General features: G+C 64.2%; 2 protein-coding genes across 5 annotated transcripts; both read left to right on the top strand.

Moving 5' to 3' along the window:
• Positions 1 to 3,135: 3,135 nt before the first annotated feature.
• MEF2B (myocyte enhancer factor 2B) lies at positions 3,136 to 15,083 on the top strand. Of its 3 annotated transcripts, XM_056337394.1 has the most exons (10): positions 3,136 to 3,316; positions 9,897 to 10,069; positions 10,373 to 10,452; positions 10,654 to 10,857; positions 10,929 to 11,057; positions 11,142 to 11,304; positions 12,339 to 12,484; positions 13,051 to 13,162; positions 13,236 to 13,329; positions 13,813 to 15,083. In XM_056337394.1, exons 3-10 carry the CDS (start codon positions 10,399 to 10,401, stop codon positions 14,123 to 14,125), a joined length of 1,215 nt encoding a protein of 404 aa, XP_056193369.1. In that variant the 5' UTR covers positions 3,136 to 3,316; positions 9,897 to 10,069; positions 10,373 to 10,398; the 3' UTR covers positions 14,126 to 15,083. The 3 variants fall into 3 exon arrangements, with proteins under 3 accessions (XP_056193369.1, XP_056193367.1, XP_056193370.1); XM_056337392.1 differs by lacking the exon at positions 9,897 to 10,069 and having other exon boundaries at positions 13,813 to 15,082; XM_056337395.1 differs by lacking the exon at positions 9,897 to 10,069 and having other exon boundaries at positions 13,239 to 13,329; positions 13,813 to 15,081.
• A 302-nt stretch (positions 15,084 to 15,385) lies between these two features.
• LOC130148607 (collagen alpha-1(I) chain-like) lies at positions 15,386 to 18,095 on the top strand. 2 transcript variants are annotated; one of them, XM_056337407.1, is made up of 3 exons: positions 15,386 to 15,728; positions 15,839 to 15,899; positions 16,103 to 18,095. In XM_056337407.1, exon 3 carries the CDS (start codon positions 16,203 to 16,205, stop codon positions 17,295 to 17,297), a length of 1,095 nt encoding a protein of 364 aa, XP_056193382.1. In that variant the 5' UTR covers positions 15,386 to 15,728; positions 15,839 to 15,899; positions 16,103 to 16,202; the 3' UTR covers positions 17,298 to 18,095. The 2 variants fall into 2 exon arrangements, with proteins under 2 accessions (XP_056193382.1, XP_056193381.1); XM_056337406.1 differs by having other exon boundaries at positions 15,391 to 15,728; positions 15,839 to 18,095.
• The last annotated feature ends 950 nt before the right edge of the window (positions 18,096 to 19,045 follow it).

Below are 19,045 nucleotides of genomic sequence, written 5' to 3'. Positions count from 1 at the left end.
CACCTTTTCCCCTGGGATCTGCCCCACCAGCGGGTCCCCCATAGGAATCAGGGAGGATTCAAGGAGGATTAATTCAGGAAAACTCACTCTACAGGTTACCTGTTACTTTCAGAAAGACCTTGCGCCTTGGGAGCAGTGGGGAAACTGAGGCAGAGTTTCCCCACCTAAACCCACACCCCCCGGCACACAATTTTCACTGTGTATGAGACAAGGGGAAGTTGGGGTCAGGCCTCTTGGTGCACATCCCGGGCATCCCGCCAGCGCCAGGCCAGGGGACCGGGTGCAACGCTGACTCCTCCAGCCTGGTGTCATCAGCGCCTGGGCCGGTGCCCAAGCCTGGCTGTGGGATCCGGATGGGGTGACCTTTCCGTCTGGTGGAGGAGTGCTGCCCGCCGCGGCGCTGCCGGCCTTCCCGTCCCGCGTGGGTGGTTCCCCTGGCACCCTGCTCCAGCCGGGCCACGCGGGACAGGGGCTATTTTGAAAGCTGGTGTGTTGGCCTTGGCAGGCGGCGCAGGTTTGGCTCCCGGCTTGTTTCCAGCCCCGCTTGCATTTTTGGCTGGGGAGGGGATGTCGGTCCCTGCGCCCGTGTCGCTGGCACTTGGCCCAGTCTCCAAACTGGCTCCCAGTGACAGTGTCTGTCCCCTCCCTATGGCCAGGAGAGTGTCGGGGCTCCGTTGTGTCCTATGGGCTGTGTCTCTCGGGGTGCAGAGCACTAGCCCAGGACATCCAGCAACTCAGGCTCCCCAAAAACCCCAGGATTTGGGGGCAGGAAGAGCCTCAAGAGGGAGCTCAAAGCTTTCAAGCTGTGGACCTGGAGCTGGCAGCAGAGGCCAGCCCAGGCAGCCCCTCACCCAGGGGGTCCAGGCAGCCCCTGCGCCCAAAGAAGGGGTTCAGTCACCATGGCTGGAAGCTGCTCTTAGCCAGGTCCAGCCCCTGGGCAACCCGAGGTGACTGCGGGGGGACAGGGCAGGGAGTTCCCACGCCCCAGGCAGGCAAAGGGCCACCCTACGTGTCCCCAAACCCCGGCCTGTGGCAGGACTGAGCATCTGGACACGTCGCCTCAGACTGTGCGGCTGCTGGGATGCCACTCTGCCAATGCTTTATGCTTCTGCTTTCCCTCCCGTCTCCTCTTCAGGATCAATTAAGATTACGAGCAGGGCTAATTAACAGTCTGCTAATTGCACTCTGAAGCCCTCTATAAATCATGAGCTTTAAAAGCAGTTCCAAGAAAGATGTCGTGTCCTTTCCACCAGCACAGCCTGCACTGAAAGCCTCAGCCAGAGTCCCCATCCCTCCAGCCCCTCTTCCCGAACCCCCTGGGGCAGGGACTGGACCCCCAGTATGGCCAGGGTGGAAGGATGTGTCCCATGATGGGGCTGGCATAGGAGCTGATTTTTCTGGGGAAAAAAAAGCCCTTGATAACCCCTTTCCCACCTGCTGCCTGGTAGCTCTGCTCCTGTTAACGGGAGCTTGGGAACTGCATCAGTTCCCCCTTGCTGCTTACAGCAGCACGGTGTGCTCCCCGCGGGAACCCTGCACCAAGCAGCTCACCCGGACAGCCCTTCACCTCCCCGCCACGGCTGGAGGGAGCAGGACCCCCAGCATGGCCACCCACCCCACAGCACCCAGCATCCACCCGGGGGATGCCTGGAAAATTGCAGGCCTGGGGGAGCCGGGGCAGGGTACGGTGTCACGCTTGTCCCCACGGCTGCACCCTGGCTTTGCCCATGCGGAGGTCACACAAGGACAGAACGTGAGTGGGGGTGGGAATTGGGCAGTGCCTTCTCCAGGGCTGATTTTGGAGTCAGGTTTGGACCTGGACACCAAGCCAGGGCACATCAGCATCCCCAGAGCTCAGGTTCTGCCCTCCCTGGGGTGGCACACCTCAGCCCGGTTAATCCAGCCGAAACGTTGACTCCCAGCTCCGCTTTGGTACTCCCCTCTGTCAGACCCGGGCTGCCCGGGGGTCCGTCACCGTGTAACAGGCAGCTCTGCCTCTCCTCGCTCTGCAGCCTCTGCCCCAGGTCATCCCCACCGGCTTCGAGCTGCAGGATCCACACCCACCTGCATCCTCCAGTCCCCACTAGAGATGCTCTGATGCAAAGCAGGTTTCTGTCACCTTCCCCAGGCTGGGAGTGGGGACAGTGCCAGGAAATCACAGCGCTGGATTGTCCCCAGGTGCCACCAGGGCCTGTCCCCCCTGCTCTGTGCCGGGAGGGGGGACACGTCGATGTTGGGGTTTGGTGCAAGCAGCCGATGAGCTGCAAGGTCACTGGCAACGAACGAGCTGCCCGCAGCGGTTTCGCTCGGTGTCCCTAGCACGTCCTCACAGCCTCCCTTGTGTTATGTCACCGTGGTTGAGGGGCCCCCGCGTGGGGTCCCAGGGCCACCCACTGTGGGGTGGCCTTGCTCGCAGCACGGGGACAAGCTGGTGGCAGGAGCACAGGGCAGCCCCCCCGGCACAGGTCACTTCATTTACAAAAATAAAGAGGGAGCACGTTGGGAGTCTCCTTCCAGAGCTGCAAAGTGGTTTCGAGCTGATGAGGTGTTTGTGCTGTGGTTTTGCTCAGTGACCCTGGGGATGGGGGGGGGGGGGCGGGGGGGGGGGCGCAGCAGCCCCCAACCCTGGGGCCAAAGGGGTTGGCAGTGCTGAGGGGGTGCCCTGAAACCAAGAGGGGGGCCCCGGGCATCTGGCATGGACCAAACCCAGAGCCTGGCCCTGAACCTGCACCCAGGACCTCTCTATCTCAGCCCCAGACTGTCCCCACGGGCAAGGGCACAGCATCCCCTGGGACGCCCCAAACTTCACCCCCATCCCAGCCCCCCAAATTTCCACAAACTCACCCATGTCCTCCCCTGCCAAATCCCTTATTCCAGCGCCCCTAGCCTCACCTCCATCCGGCTCCCCCAGGACCCCCATCCTACCCCCCCAGCCTCACCCCTATCCCGCCCCTCCGGGTCCCCCAGCCCCCTGGCTCTCCCACCCCGCCCCTTCAACTCCGCCCCGCCCCTCTTCCCGGCAGAGGTGGGGCTATGCAAACCAATCCTGTGGTGGTAGCCAATGGTGCGCGAGCCCGGCAGCGCTATGCAAATATCTCGGCGGGGTGGGCGGTGCTATGCAAATGTTGCCGGCGCGGCTCGGGCAGGCGGCGGGCAGCGCGCTGCTTCGGGGACGCGCACCGGCACCGGACCGGCACCGGCACCGGGACCGGACAGCGGCGGGGCCGCACCAGGGCCGGGCCGGCTGCGCTGACAGTGCCGGGCACGGGCGGCCGACCCGGCGGGGAGTTGCCGAGGAGGAAGAGCCGGTGTCCAGGTGTGTGTCCCGGGGTGGGGAGAAGGGTCCCGGGCTCACCGGGGCTCAGCCACGCTCCCGTGTCGCCGCTACCGGATGGGGGAGGGGGGAGTGGGGCGGGGGCAGTGGCAGCCGCGCTCTCCACGACCCGTCCCTCTGCCCCGCCGGGGCTTCCCTCTGCGGCGGGAGGCCCCAGGCAGGCGGGCGGCCGCGCCGTCGGGGCGCACGGGCTGGGGGAGCGGGGCCGGCCCGGGGAGGTGCCGGTGCGGCCGGCCCGGCGCCCCACGGGCTGGCCTGGCCCCGGCGGAGCCCCGGCCCCCGCCCCGCCGTCTAGGGATGGCGGGCTATAAAAAGCCTGTGGTTTGCGCCGCGCTCGGGGCGGTTATTTTTACTCGTGTCTGTGCAGGGAGGAACGCCCGGGTTTAACCCAAAAGTGCAGCCTGGATGGCAGCCGCCCTGCCCCGGCCCCCCCGGGCGCCTCCCCTCCGCCCCCGGGCCCGCCGAGCCCCCGGGGTGCTGGGGCTGAGCCCGCTGCGCAGGGGGGAAACTGAGGCACGGCGCCGCCGGGCTGTTGGCTCGACGTGGAGTAAGTTGTGACGCAGCACCGGGACACTCCGCCACAGGGCCGGGGCCTGATGTCGCTGTAGCTTCACTGGGGTGTCACGCCGGGCTGGCAGCTAAATTGCAGCCGGTTCCTTACAGCACCTGGGTGGGGATGTGACCTGTCCACGGCTCTTGCCAGCGCAGCGCATCTCCAGCGTGTCCCGTGCACTGAGTCTCCCTCCATCGTGGTCCCTGTGGCGAGAGCCAGGTGGATCCTGTGCCGGATCCTCCTGCCCGCTCAGCCGATTGCCAGCGAGTCCCTGTCCCTGGGGCTTTACTCTTTTAATGAGAGAAAGTTTCCCAGAGCTGCTGGCTCTGGAGATGGGGTTTTGCAGATAATGAATTAACGTGGCAGCTGGTGGATGAGCTGAAAGGCAGGATCTGCGCTGGGGAGAGGATGGGTTGTGCCCCCTTGGTCCACTCGCATCCCTTGGGGCATTGGGTACCAGTTGGGAAGGGAGCGTGGGTGACCCGGCTGGGGAGCCAGATCCCGGCCCTTTTCCATGTTCCTGGCTGCCAGCTGGACATATCACACGTGGGTGACGTGTGGGGGGAAACCTGTGGCAGCTCGGGGAGCGGGAGGGGGATTTGGGGTGTAGATGCAGGCCTCAGGTTTGGTTTAGGATGTCAAATGTTCCCACTTGCCTCTGAACCTGGGGCACTGATGATACTTTGGTGCTGAGAGCCCGTCAGCCCAACAGCAGGGAAGGAAAGCGGGGTAGGGAAACTGCGTGGTGCAAGGGGATGAGAATTCCTGCTGACACCTGGGAGAAGCATCCTGGCAGCAAGGGGACTGGAGAGTCCAGCATGGCATGCTGCCGTGGGGGAGCCCCGAAAGATCGGGACAGGGGGAATGAATGTATTTAAGACCCTTGAATTTCCCTCCTCTTCACAAGAATTACAGGAGGATTGTCCAGGAGCAAACCAGGCTTGTAAGCCACGCAGCCCTAATGCCACGGGGATGGGCTCAGGCCAGCCACCAGCAACTTCTGACAGCCCCCAGCAAACCCTCCAGCAGCAAGCGAGCATCATTTCCCATATTAATGCCCAGCTGCAGTGTGGGGCAGCCCAGCCCCATGGGAACAGCATGTTTCTTCCCTTGGTTGCTGCCAGGCGTGTTGCTGACAAGCAAAAAAGCTGGTCTGGGCCACAGCGGGGGTCTGTGTGTCTGTCCATCTTCCCAAGGGCAAGAGCTGCCTCATTTTTGGGGGATGTTTCAATCTTTCCTCCCTCCACACAGTCATTCTGGAACCGAAAAGCCTCCACCCATTGCCGCCCTTCACCCAGCAGCACCGGGCCGTGGCAGTGCCGGGTGCTGCCGGGACTTTCAGTCTGTGTCACCCCAAGCGGGATGGAGCCAGGATGGGATGGATGGTGGCTGGGTCCCCTGGAGCCCAGCTGAAGCCTGGATTTGGCTCTGGGGGGGGGCACAGGGCAATGCCATGGCTGGGCCCCGTGCTGGGATGGGGGTGAATAGATGAATTATAATTGCCCCCAGGGATTTCGCTGGGTGCTGGGGTGATGCTTGTGAGATGGAGGAAGGTGGTTAGCAGAGGCAGCCACCTTGTCCTCAGTGCCTTGATGTGCCCTCAGCGCCCCAGTGGTCCTCAAGCCCCCGCAGCACCCCATCCCCGACAGGCTCTCCTTTCCCCTGCTTCCCAGAAGGCTCCTTCTGCCTTCCCCGCTCCCCTTCCCGCGCTGCCAACCCCACTCTGGTTTGTACTGGTTAGTTGTTTAAACAACCTATAAAAAGCAGAAGGGCCTGTCAACCGCCAGCAGAAACCCCGGTCAACTTTGACTTTTCCCTATGCCGGGCTTGGGATGCTGCTCACACCGTGAGGCCCCCGCTCTGCTGTTCCCCTGGGACCAGTGAGATCCAGGGCCATATCCCCAGCCAGGGATGGATGCGGCCCATGGTGGTCACAGCACTGTGTCTCCCCATGACGGGTGGTCCTTAAAGCCCTGTTTTAAGCCCATGCCCACCCCGGTCCCAGCGATGCAGGATCTGGCCTTTCCTCCCCTGGGATTTCACTGCTCCTGGCTCAGATTTTCCCCTCCCGGCCAAGCTCACTTCTTCTCCCTGTAAAAAATGAGATGGAAACCCTTTCTCCCACTTTAATAATTTTCTCCAACAAAACACTTGTTGAAAGCTGATGAATGCCAACAGTGGGTACTTGCTGGCTTCTTCCCGCCCCCCCCCTTCTACTCAGCCACCCCCAGCTTTCAGATTTGCAGCAAAATCCCAATAAGCTGGTGAAAATGGCCTTTTCCCCCAGTTTCTACGTCAATGCTACTTTGTCCCATGGGGATGGGAGAGGTGGGAGGATGAAACCCTGGGGAGCTGTGAGACTCTGACCTGGGGTTATTAGGGGACTGCCCAGATCCCAGAGCAGCTTCCGCCACCCCAGGGTCCGGGTGCTCCCCTCATAACCCACCCGCTTTGACTTTAGGATAAACTCGGTGGATTTAACATTTCTGGGCTGATTAAGGGATGTAAAGGATGTAAAGGTGTCAAAGGCAGCACTGGGACCCCCCAGTACCGCACCGAGTGTCCCACACCGTGCCAGGGCTGCGGCACATAGAAAAACATGTTGCTCTCGAGGGGTTCGTTTCACCTCAGTGTGCTAATTAGGAGCTGGGATAGGGAGTTTACATGCTCGGGCGTGATGCAAATGACCCTTAAAGATGTACAGGATCCGGCGAGTTCATTATAAACCGTGCTGCAGCCCAGGGGCCAGCGTGAGGGGCTGGCGAAGGGGCGGCGGGGCGAGGGGCTGTGCCTGGGTGTGGAAGCGAGCCCGGTGCGTGCGAGCGAGCAGAGAGCCCAGGCTAAAGATAAGCACGCGTGGGAGGGAGCGGAGGCCGGCGGGATGCCAGGCAGCACGGGAGCCTCTGCCCAGCGCGGGCAGGGAAAGCGTCTCCTCTCGGAAAGGTTTGGAAGGTTTGAGAGCTTTGCTTTCGGTGGGTTTTGTTGGCCTCATCAGTAATGACAATGCTGAAGGGTGCTTCATCCCTGCGGCAGGGCCATGTCATCAGTTCCCATCACAGCTATGCTAACAAGGAGCTGTTTGTGTGAGGTGGGACCTGGTGGAGACTAACGCAACAAGGGACTGCGAGGTTCCTCCAGGGCCAGCATCCCAGTCCTGCTCCCTCCTGCTCGGGGGTCCCCAGCTACGCACCCTTGCCAGACCCTGACAGGAGCCAGGCTGCTCGCTCGATGCTGTCCCTGTCTGTGGGGACAAGGTGGGAGATGCCACCTTGCCGGAGCAGGGGATGGAGGTGGCAACGCTGGGCAGAGCCACCCCATTGTGCCCATCACCGCCAGCTGCAATAATCGCCTGCAGCCATAATGCTGCTTATCGCCTTATCGCCTGGCACAGCAATTAAAATCCAGCGTAAAAGTCCCCCCCTCCCCTCCCAGCCCTTAATACCTGTCCGGGGGGAGCTGAGCGCCGGTGCCCTGCCGCACTGCGGTGGTCGAGGCACCAGGACTCATGAAAACAGCAAGCCATGATACCTCATACCCTCCTTCCAGCCAGCATCCCTCCCCTGCCCTGCGAACCCTGCACCCATCCTGCAAGACCCTGGCACGTGGCATGGTGCCGGTGGCAGCGGTGGCCTGACCGAGGCTGCACATGTCCCCGCGGGTCCCACATAGCCGGCGGTGGCTGGGCAGCGAGGCGATGCCCCAGGAGGAGTGGAGCTATAATGAGCTGCTGATGGAGGTGGCTGATGAAACCACCCTGTGTGTTGCACGAGGCCTCAGACGGTTTCCCCTGTGCGGGACGAGCCGCCCCACGGCCAGCCCAGCCCATGGTGAGTGTGTCGTTGAGTCTGGCCACGGTGGGTCCCCAGCTCCCTCGGCCTGACGGTGCTGTGGCGGCTGCTTCCTCTTGCCTTCCACCCCGGCCTGCTATTCTGGGCTGCCCCCCCCCTGCAGCATCACCCTGTGGGTGCCGGTACCCCCCCTGGGACTCTCACAGCATCACCTTGTGGGTACCAGTACCCTCCCAGGACCCCTGCAGTGTCCCCCTGTGGGTGCCAGTACCCCTTCAGGACCCCCACGGCATCCTCCTGTGGGTGCCAGGACCCCCACGGCATCCCACTGTGGGTGCCAGTACCCTCCCCAGACCCCACAGCATCACCCTGTGGGTGCTGGCACCTCATCAGGGCCCCCATGGCATCTCCCTGTGGGTTCCCGTACCCTCCAGGACCCCTGCAGCCTCCCCCTGTGGGTGCCAGGACCCACCCCAGACCCTGACAGCATTGCCTCGTGGGTACCAGTACCCACCAGGACCCCCACAGTATCACCCTGTTGGGTGCCAGTACCCACCCCAAATCCCCACAGCATTGCCTCGTGGGTGCCATACCCCCCAGGACCCCAATGGCATCACCCTGTGGGTGCCAGTACCCCCCAGGACCCCTGCAGCATTGTCCTGGTGCTGGTACTCCCAGAGCACCCTGCCTGGGTGGACAGGCAGATGCAGCTTTCTGGGGTGCGGAGCTGTGCTGGTACCTGGGGATGGCTGCTGTCCCCTGTCCCCTGCCCTGGAGCAGCAAGGAGGGGAGGACAGAGAGCCAGGCATTGGGCTTGCACGATCAGTCCCGGCGTAGGGCCCATCTCCCTCTGCACTTCCCATACATCTGGAAACGGGGGTGCTAGAGCAGGGCATTGTGGTGCCACAGCACCCAAGGAGCTGGGGGTGCTGGCTCCAGCTGAGAGGCCACTTGGCAGCATTTTGTGTCCCTGCTGCAGATGGGGGGACATGTCTTTCACCCCCAGCCCCCTGCAGCCTTTAAAACCCGTCTCAGGGTGAAGCTATGTGGGGACCCACAGCTGGGCGAGCATCCTCTGACCCCAACAGGCCAAACCCAGCTGTGAGCCACAGCCCCTTGTGGAGCAGCTCCTGTTTCTGCACCCCAAATTGAAGACCATGGGATGGGGGTAGGCAAGAGCTGACCCCTCTGGGCAGCCCCAGGTATGCCCTGGCCCGATGCCGCGCCACAGGTGTCAGCGCTGGGATGGCAGGAACATCCCCGGCCCTGCATAAGCAGTGACAATCGTTGGGAAAACCTCTGCTTTGTCACCAGGGAATTGTTGGCTTTTTCCGGTGGAGCTGGGGTGGTCTCGGCACCCCCTGTACCTTGGTGTCGTGCGTGGGCCCCGGGACACAGGGTGGCAGCAGGACCGTGGGAACGGCAGCGCAATTTCCTTCCATAAATTAAAATTAGTTTTGATCAGCTAAATATAGCAGCTGAGCAAGATGGTAAATGGCAACGTGCTTGAGAGGGGGAAGCGGGACAAGCTGGGGCATTGGGGGAGCAAAATGGTTGGCCAGTCCCCAACCTGCACCCCCAGGGTGCATCCCTGTGATGGGGGGGGTGCTGCTGGATGGGCTTGGGGGCCTCCTGTGGTGCCTGCCATCCCCAGGGAACCACAACACAGAGCTCCCAGCCCCACTGGCTTCCTAGCTTAGCTCTTGCCCTATGGCCATGGCTTGGGGACAGCAAGGACCGAGCTGGGCCAAGTCTGCACCCAAACTGGCACACCAGTTTGTGTGAGGCTGGGTGCGAGGGTCCCGTTGGGAGCGTCTTGATGCTACCCATGGCTCTGCACCAGACTGTGGTGGCACCGGCGCATTCCAGAGGGGTTTTGGGGTGACTGGTGCTGGGTGACAGCAAGAAGAGCAAGAGTTGGGTCCCGGCAACAACAAGGGGATGTCACGGGGGGTGTCACAGCCCAGCATCAGGCCGCGATGGGTGCTGGCACCCTGCAACCGCGGTGGGATGTGGGGTCCCCAGACAGACCCCTCGTCCTTCCCACCACTAGCTCACGTGGCTCAAAGAGGTGGGTGGTTTCGCTTTGCTGTCTCCTCATACAGCCACTTCCTGACCTGCGAATGGCGGAGGTCAAATTTAGTCTGTTCATGTTAGACAAAAAAAAATTAAAAAAGTGAACCTAAAACCAGCCCTTTTGTTTTATGGACCCTCCCCGCAGCCAGCCCGGCCTCCCTTATAACCGCCCTCCCCATCCGACGGACCCCATCAGTGCACGGGACAGGGTTGGAGCAGCTCCCGCAGCTTCGGGTGTGCGTTTGGGGATGCAAAGGCTGATCCCGTGCTCCCGGCGAGGGACCTGGCATCGTGGCACGGTGGCTTTCCAGCCAGCAGGTGCTCGCGTCCCTGGGGCCGGGGTGGGGGTGATGGAGCCGGGGTGGCAGAACTGGCTAAGAAGATTTACCCCCCCCGCCCCAGCAGAATTTCCCAATTTTTATTTCTTTTTTCATTTTTCAGTTTGCCACTGTCTTTGCTGATAAAAAAAAATGCTGGAACTTCCTCCGAAAACTTTTTTTTTTCAGCAAAAGTGACTTTTGGCAGCTGGAGGGGTGAGGAGATGCGTGCGGTGCTGGGGTGGATCCTTGCTTGGGCCGGCCCCGGGTTGCAGGGGCTCAGGGGCTTCTTGGTCTCTTCCAGCCCACCCTCAAGTGTAGAAGGTGAAAATGGGCCGGAAAAAAATACAGATCAGCCGAATACTGGATCAGCGGAACCGTCAGGTAGGAGCCGCTTGGGGGTGAGGTGGGGACAAGGGGGATGGGGAGCCATGAGGCCACCAAGGGAGGCAAAGCTGCTCTGCTCCCACCTTCCTGGTCCTTGTTCCAGGGTGTTGGGTCCTCTGGAACCAGGGGGGGTTGGGGACCCAGGAGGAGGGTTTGGAGCCTGACGACAGCATCCCATCCCCCCTCCCCGCTCTGCAGGTGACCTTCACCAAGCGGAAATTTGGGCTGATGAAGAAGGCGTACGAGCTGAGCGTCCTGTGCGACTGCGAGATCGCCCTCATCATCTTCAACAGCACCAACCGCCTCTTCCAGTATGCCAGCACCGACATGGACAAGGTGCTGCTCAAGTACACGGAGTACAGTGAGCCCCACGAGAGCCGCACCAACTCCGACATCCTTGAGGTAGCGGCGCAGGGTGGCCAGGGGGGCTCAGGGTGGGTGCAGGACCCTCTTCACCATCCTGCTCCCCGCAGACGCTGAAGCGCAAGGGGCTGGGGCTGGAGAGCCATGAGCTGGAGCTGGATGAGGGGCCTGATCCTGGGGAGAAGGCGCGAAGGCTGAGCGAGGGCATGGACCTGTCGGTGGCACGGCCCAAGTTTTATGTGAGTCATGGGTGTCCCGTGGTGTGGGGGGTCCCCGAGGGTCTCCATCCCCTCCCTGTCCCTGACCTCCGCTTTGCCCTGCAGAGCCCAGTGCCCCTGCCCGAGGCAGCCTACGGCAGCTCCCCACCAGCCACTGACACAGCCCTGGGCAGCGCCAGCAGCTCCCCTCAGGGCCAGGGCCGCCCACCCACCTTCAAGCCAACAGCACCAAAGCCACCAGGACGCTCACCAGGGCCACTGCCCCCAGGTAGGCTCGGACACATCATGCAGGGGTGCTGCAGGGAGCCGGCTGCTGGGGAGAAGGTCACTGCCATGAGCACCCTGTCCTCACTGTGGGCACCCTGTCCTCACCGTGGGTACTCCATCCTCTCCATGGGCACCCTGTCCTTACTGTGGGCACCATGTCCTCACTGGCCCCGCGGGGATTTTCCCAGCCAGGAGCCGCATGCAAAGCTCTTCTCGCAGCATCTCACGGGGACTTACCGGGAGCGGGGCTGGGGCGGGTGCGTGGGCAGGTAGTGCCACTGCAGCTGTGGAAACACCGTTGCCTGCCTCCCTCCAGCTGCTTCCTGCACCCTGCCAGCACCCAGCACCCAGCTGGCCCCCACACCCTGCATCCACAGCTCCCTCGCGTGTGGCACAGCTCAGAGCTGGCCTGAGGGGCTCATCCTGCCCAGCTGGACGGCAGACATTGGGTGGTGACAGGGACTTGGGTGCCTCCAGGGCCACGCAGCAGAAAAGCAGCTGGAAAAAATGGTGCTGGGGCTTGACCAGCAGAAATCCCCCAGGTGGGTGGGAGTTGGTATGGGGCCAGCCGGGCAATATTCCCAGTGCAGGATGCAGGTGTGCAGCATCCCTATTCCCATGGATGGGGATGGCATGGTGGCCTCAGGCATGCTGGACAGCCCTGCAGGAGGTCCCGGCTGCTCGTGGGGAGCTGGGGTGAGGGTGCTCCCCATGGTAGGGTCTGGCTGGGGAGGTTTGCAGCCTGCTGGCCCCAGGGCTGGATCCAGCCACCGCCTTTGCACGCCGTTTCCGCTCGCAGCGTGCGGCTGCCGCGGGGTTGGGGGCAGCCACCGCGGCCCAGGTGCGCTGACGGCCTCGTGCAGGAAGTGGGTTTGCCGGAGCACGGCACCGTGCAGGCACGCACGGCCGCCTGTGGTGACAAGGGCACCAGGGCCACCAGCCACAGCCATGGGGATCCCCTCGAGGACCAGAGCCCCTGGGACCCCGCATCCCTCAGGGCCATCCCCAGCATCCTTCTGTCCTCTCTCCATCCAGGTATTGGCTACCCACTCTTCTCTGCTGGCAACCTGAACCGAGCCCTGGCCACCAAGACACCCCCACCACTGTACCTGGGGGCAGAGGGCCGACGTGGCGAAGCCCATGGTAGCTTGGCGAGTGGCCGGAGTGGTGGCAGCACAGCGGTGAGTGCCATGGAGGGGGGACACCCCGGCTCTGTGGTACCATCTGGCATGCGGGGACAGTGCTACTGGCCCCATCACTGGGACATGTCCCCTGCATGTGAGGCAAGGCCGCCCCAAATCTGTAGCCCCCCGGGGTGGGCTGGCTTTGGGTCCCTGGGGTGCCTCTGATGCCAGGGCAGGGGGTTGGACCCCCTGGCCATGGGGTTCCCATGGGGGTTGGTGCCAGCAGGATGCTTGGTGGCCTTGGGCACCCTGTCACCGGCAGTGACACTGTGGGAGAGGGCAGCAGGGCAGATAGTGATGGGTGTGTCCCCCAGCTCCCTGCAGCTAGGCATTTCCCAGCAAGTCACCATGCCTGGTGTCCCCAGGGCCACACAGATGCCCCCTCCCCAAATTCAGCAAGGAGCTCCTCCGATCTGCTCCCCCTCCCCTTCCTCAGCCTAGCAGCAGGGCTTTGCTGGGGGGCAGGGGAAGGAGCTGGGGCAGGGGGGGGAGATGCTACATCATGGGGCCCCCAGGGAGATGGCAGTACAAAGCCTGACAGGGGGCACCCCGCTTTCCTGCAGCGGCCGCTGTACCCCACTTTGCAGCCCCTGAGCCCTGTGCTCACCCCGGGCAGCTCCAGTGTCCCGAGCCACGGCCTCACTGGCTTCTCCTTCCTCGCCCCAGCCCAAGCAGGTAAGTCCTGGCCCCTTGGCCCTGACACAACACGGACCCCCCAGCTCCTGCTCACTCTTGGCATCCTGCCCAGCAGAGTTTGGGGCTGGCGAGGCCCCGCCACCCCCTGGCTTCCTGCAGCCCGGCCCCACAGCGTGGCAGCACCCACGGGACATGGCAGCACTGGGGTAAGGATGGGTGACGGCCACGGAGTGGGGGACAGTGGGGCACGGGTTAGGGATAAGGCCATTCATGGGGAGCTCTGCACCCATGGGTGCCACCTCCCAGCCATGGGTGCTGCTGGTACCCAAGGTGCAGCCCACCAGCCGCTGTGCTGGATTCTGTCCAGCTTCACCTCAAAACTGGGGCACATGTGGTCACCCCAGAATGCCCCCCACCCGCTGCTGTTGGTGGAGCCGATTTCCAATCAGATTTTCCCAGGGGACCTGGTCCCCATGCCCCACCCCCCCATCACACACCAAGCTCCCAGCAGCTGGGTGGGCAGCTGCCCGCTGCCTGCCTGGGTCAGAGCTGGTATGTGGGGGGAGTTTGGGGGGTCTCAGCCCCCCTAGAGAGGGAACAGGGGATGCTCTCAGCCTCTCCTGACCCTGTGCACCTCGGCAGGGGATGCAGGGAGACCCGGCCTCACTCCTCCTCCCCTCTTACCCCAGGGTCAGCAGCCGGATTGTCTCCAGCGAAGAGCCAGCTCCGGCCCCCAGCACCCCCCCGCAGCACCAAGCCATCAGCATCAAGTCGGAGCGGGTCTCCCCAGGGCTGGGCTGTCCCTCGGGCACCCCCCAGCCCCCCCCAGCCAGCCTGGCCTCTCTGAGCGAAGCCTCCCAAGGCCCTGGAGACCCGCAGCCACGGGATGACTATGCCAAGGGGTACCCCTACCCCCTGGGGCCCCCCCGGCCACTGGCAGAGGAGCAGCGGGCCCCCATCCCCACCCGGCGGGCGCAGGCCATGGACGCTTGGCAGAGATAGCGAGGCTGATGGGGTGCAGGGTGGAGTTGGGGGGGGAGAGCCTGGGGGAGCAGGCCCCGCTTTTCCCCCATCCTTGGACCCCCAGGAAGCCCCCCATGCCCTTTGCAATGCTGCCAGGGGAGTCAGTGGTGCCAAAGGGCTTCCCATGGGGTCCTGGTCCCCCAGGGTGGCAAACCACCTCCACACCCCGGTTCCCCCCACATGGCGCTGGCCCCCCCTCCCTGCAGCTCTGACCCCCAGCCCCCCGCAAGGCCAGGACCCCACGGGCGAGGAGCACCACCCCGCTCCCCTGTCCAGTGCCGGCCGCTGTACATCCCCATCCATCCATCCATCCGTCAGTCCGTCCGTCCGTCCCTGCACCGGCATGTCCCCAGCGAGCGGGAATGCCTGACAAGTGCCACGGGGTGGCAGCAGGACTGAGAGCACCAGCAGCTGGTCCAACCCTGCACACCCCGGTCTAATCCTGCACCCAACCGGGGCGGGGGGGGCTGCTGGGGTCCCGCAGCGAGGCAGCAGGGAAGGACAGAGGGAGGCAGCTGGGGGTGGTGGGTGCTGCTCCCCCGGCCCAGGGGCTCTTTTCTATTTATTATCTTCTCACCAATAAAGAGCTGGGGGTGTCGGGGTGTCTGGTGTGAGCTTCTTGGGGTCAGGCAGCATGCCTCGGGGGGGCTAACAAGGTGGCAGGTCATTGATGTCCCCAAGGGGAGAAGTGGCCCATGCCCTGATTCCCTTTGGCTCAGCGTTGCTGTCCCCAATGTCCCCCCCAAGCCACCTGTCCAGGGTCACCCACCAGCAAGGTGGGTGACAGCTGGGTCACCCCTGTCTCTGACCAGGTCCCTGGGGCCCAGCTGTGCTGCTCCCACCCCTTGGCCCCCTGGGAGACCCCAAAAAGCTGGTCATAAAGTCTCAAGTGCCACAGCCCTGTGCTGCCAACGGGTGGGAGGAGGAAAAACCCCTTCTGTACCCTTAAAATCGACAGGGAGGGGGGCAAGTGGGGGTTTAAGGGGGGGGGTGGAACAGGCCCAGCTGAGCTGTGTCCCTTATAGCTCAGGGCTGGGCTGGGGCGGGGGTTTCTGCTGCTCCCTGGGGTGGGGGAGCATCCCCTGGGGCCTGCGACGTGCTAGCCATGGCCATCACCATGGCCATGGCTCTGGCCACGCTGCTGAGAGGTGGGCAAGGAGGGGGGGACCAGGGTCTGGCAGTGCCCATTGTCCCCTGGTTTTGGGGTAGGGGGGGGTTGGCACTGCCAGATTGGGATCAGGGAGGGATGAGGGTCCCACCACACTGGCTGCTCACCAGCACTGAACTGGGCCCCTTCCCGCAGAGGGTGGGGGTGGATTACTGGTGGCTGAGCCCCGAGATTAAAACATGGGCGGAAGATTAATCCTGGGAAGAGTTTGCCCCGTTTAATAGAGCCCGGCAAGTGACATAAATACCAGGCAGGATTAGGGGCTGTCTGCAGCCGTGGCAGCCCAGGGACGGATCCAGCCTGGGCCCAGTCCCCCCTGGCTGGCGGGTCCCCTCCCGGGCCACCCTTGGGCTGGGAAGGGGCTTCTGCATGGCAAGGGGAGGCAAGACACCCGGTGAAAGTGTGGGGGCTGGGGTAAGAGACACTGATTGAATAGCAATGACTGCATGATTTATGGTTTGCATTATTGCATGGCTCATTTGAATATATGCTAATAAGGCTTTTCTCCTCGTTTTGTTTGTAAGATTTAGATTTGCTATGGCAACCCGCTGGCATGGAAGGAGCGCCAGGAAATGTCAGGGCGAGGTGAGCCCCGGGGAGGGGCTGGGGCTGCTGGGGAGACTCTCCGCATCCCACCGTGGGGACACGGGAACGGCTGGTGGGACCCAGAGGGCAGCAGCAGGAGACCTGGGAGCCGACTGGAGCAACGCATCCCCCCGGCCGCCTGCAGGTCCAGTAACGCCCCATTGTGACTAGGGGGGGGGGGGGGGGGCCTGGGGTGCCCCCAGCCCCATTTTTGTCTTGCAGGGAGGCCCTTCTCACCCTCTGCCCTTGGCCATGCCCCTGCCTACCTGCTGAGCATCCCCCCAGCGTGGCGGAAACAGTGGGATGCCCCGTTGCACTGGATCCAAAGGTGGCACCCAGGGACCCCCAGCTTTGTTGGGGGGGGACAGTGATTGGGATGACACTGGGAAGAGACAGAGCACCTGCGCTTGCTGTCTGGCACCTAATCCACCCTGCGGGGGTCCTGGTCCACAGCGGAGGGGTCTGAGCCATCTCCCCACCTCTATGGCTCCTTGTCCCCTTCCCAGCTGGCCAGAATGCTGCCCCAGTAAAGCCCAGTTACCTGCAGGCCCAGCATGGCAGGGGGCTGTGCTTCTCCGGGAGGATGCTGGGCTCCAGTGCTTGCGGCTGCGGAACCGGTGGGGCTTTGTTTCCCAGTCGGTGCCAGCACCTCTCCCTCTGCTGCCGAGGGGATGTGCTGTCAGGGCTCTGCACCCCTATTTGCGGGGCCGTGGACCCCCAGATCGGGGGGGGCTGGTGGACAGGTTGCTGTTGGAGGGACAGTCCCCTCCCCAGAGCCGTGGAGCAGCGCAGTGGTGTCACATCCCAGCCCCGGGGGGGGATGTGGGGGCTAGTGGTTCGTGTCCCTCGGGGTTGTGGTGCTACCGAGGGGACATCTCGGCTGTGGATGGGGGTCTCGCCACTGCCTCCACCCAGACGGCTCTGCCCCCGCCGGGAGAGCACCGAGGCGGTCCCGGGCCACGGGTGGCGGGGGAGATGCGCCCCCTCGGAGCCCCCAGCCACGCGTGCCCGCAGAGCAGCCCTGGGGGCGCGGGCAGGGCCGGGGCTCAGGGGGCTGGGCGCTGCCTGTCCCTGCCGCCACTCGACGGGACGGGACGGGCCGCCCGCTCCAGCTGGGGGCCGGTCTCCGCTCCCGGAGCCCTTTCACGCCTTATAACGGGACGGGAACGAGCCCCGGGCCGGGGGCAAGCGGGCACGGGCACAGACCCGAGAGCACGGGGGTGCCCGGCCCCTCCTTGCCTCGCCGCCGCAGCAAACCGGGGCCGAGCCGGACACCGGGGGCTGCTCCCCACCCCCCCTCCCCCCCGTGTATCCTCCCCCAAACACCCACTTTGTTGTTTTGCAAAACCCCTGAAATATTCATGGCGCTGCGCCGAGCGCCTCTTAATGAATTTTTGATCAAAACGTTATCAAGGAGCCAAAATAAGCCGCCCCCCCTCCCTAAACCCCCACCATCGCGGGGGGACACGACCGGCCCCGGTGGTACCGGGGGGCTGGAGGAGCCGGGCCCAGCCGGAGGGGCCTTTCGCGGGGCCGGGCAGCTCGGGGGTCGCACCCCGCCGCGGGGCACGGTTATTCCGGGGCCGGAGGCAGGATTTGGGGTGGTCGACGTGCAACCCCGGCCTCCTGCTGTCCCCCGGACCGGGAGGGACCGGCCGAACCCCCGTGAAGTCCCGGTTAGACGGGACGGGCGGTGGGCAGCCGGGGCAGCACGTCCCGGCACCCCCCAGCCCCGCCGGGGGGAATATTCGTTGATGGGGAAATGCATAAGCGGAGCTCATTAGGGGAGAGCAGGGAGCCGGCGGCCTCCCCGGCAGCAGCAGGCCGGGGGCTGCCCCTACCGGGGGCGGGCAGAGCTTGCGGGGGGGCACCGGGGCAGCCCCCGCTCCCGGCCCGGGCCCGGGTCCGCGGGGGGACGCGCACCCCGGTCGTGCCGGTGGCTGCAGCAACCTCGGCCCACCCCAGCCCGGCTCTGCGGCTCGGTGTCTGCGGGGGTGTGCGCTCACCCAACCCCCCCGGGGGACAAATCTGGGGCACAAACCCCGCCGGGCGCTGCGCGGAACCGCCTTTACCGCCAGCGATTTTTAACGCGCTCTGAAAATCCCGGTGCGGCGGAGCAAGGGGGGACTCCGCTCCCAGCCACTTCGGACCTTGGAGGTGTTAAGACCCGGGGCCGGGGCGGGGGGGTGGGGAAGGGACGACACGACACGACTGTGGGGCGTTTGTTGGTTTAATTAATAAAAAATAGCCGATTTCTGCTTCATTTCCACGGAATAATCCTGCACCGGCCGGGGCGCGGGGTGACCCTGCTCGCCCGCCACCTCCTGCCGCAGTCTCTGCCCCAGCGCCGGGAGGGGGGGTTAAGGCAGAAGGACCCCCCAGCCTTCGCCTCCGCTCCGCATCGGGCCCCGCTCCCCCCGCGCCCCGGGGGTGCCCCGAGCCCTGACGGTCCCGGGCGGAGGCGCGGGGGTGGGGGCTGGGGATCCGGCTCCGGCCCTGCCTCCCCACTGCCCGTGCGGTGCCGCATCCGCGGGGTCACCGGGATTCTTATGATTATTATTATTTTTAAAATAATACAATCCCCGTTATTTTTAGGTTCTGCTGGCAGAGCCGCCCCCGCCCCCGCGCCCCCCCCTCAGCCCGGTGCATCCCCCCAGCGCAAGGCTAACCTATCCTGCTCCCGACGTGAGGACGTCATGCCTTACGTAGTAAAATATGGAGAAAGCAGGGGAAAAAAAAAAAAAAAAAAAGCATTTTTCCCTCCTCTCTCCCATCTCCATTTCCAAAAGGGACAAAATGGATGTTTGGGCGGAATCCGCCCCCACAAGCCCCCACCCCACCCCAGGGCCTGGCGGGCCGGGGCTGCCCGGGCCCGGTCGGGGGGCTCCTGGCGTTAAAGCCCCGGGAAGACGTTATCTGTTTAACCCCACGTAAAGGCAACGTGATCGCGGGGGGCTCCGCTTCCCACAGCCCTGCTGCTCCTGGCAGCTCTGGGCGGCAGCCGCAGCCCGGCTCCGCCGCGCTCCGCACCGCCTGGATGGCCCCGGGCTCCGCGCCCCCCCGCCCCCGGCCCGGGGGCTGCCGCTGTCCCGGCGGCGCTGGGCTCACGCTGTGGCCAAGTCATTAATGGATGCAGATATACGGAG

This window comes from Falco biarmicus, chromosome 4 (assembly GCF_023638135.1).
Source record: "Falco biarmicus isolate bFalBia1 chromosome 4, bFalBia1.pri, whole genome shotgun sequence".
Taxonomy (NCBI): domain Eukaryota; kingdom Metazoa; phylum Chordata; class Aves; order Falconiformes; family Falconidae; genus Falco; species Falco biarmicus.
This window is presented reverse-complemented; position numbering and strand designations above follow the sequence as displayed.

What these genes read in the sequence shown, in the direction of transcription:
- MEF2B (XM_056337394.1), top strand. Translation starts at nt 10,399, where the DNA reads ATGGGCCGGAAAAAAATACAGATCAGCCGAATACTGGATCAGCGGAAC. An exon ending in ACCAGGGCCACTGCCCCCAG is followed by an intron (nt 11,305 to 12,338) that starts GTAGGCTCGGAC and finishes CTCTCCATCCAG; the next exon opens with GTATTGGCTACCCACTCTTC. An exon ending in GGAGTGGTGGCAGCACAGCG is followed by an intron (nt 12,485 to 13,050) that starts GTGAGTGCCATG and finishes GCTTTCCTGCAG; the next exon opens with CGGCCGCTGTACCCCACTTT.
- LOC130148607 (XM_056337407.1), top strand. Translation starts at nt 16,203, where the DNA reads ATGCCCCGTTGCACTGGATCCAAAGGTGGCACCCAGGGACCCCCAGCT.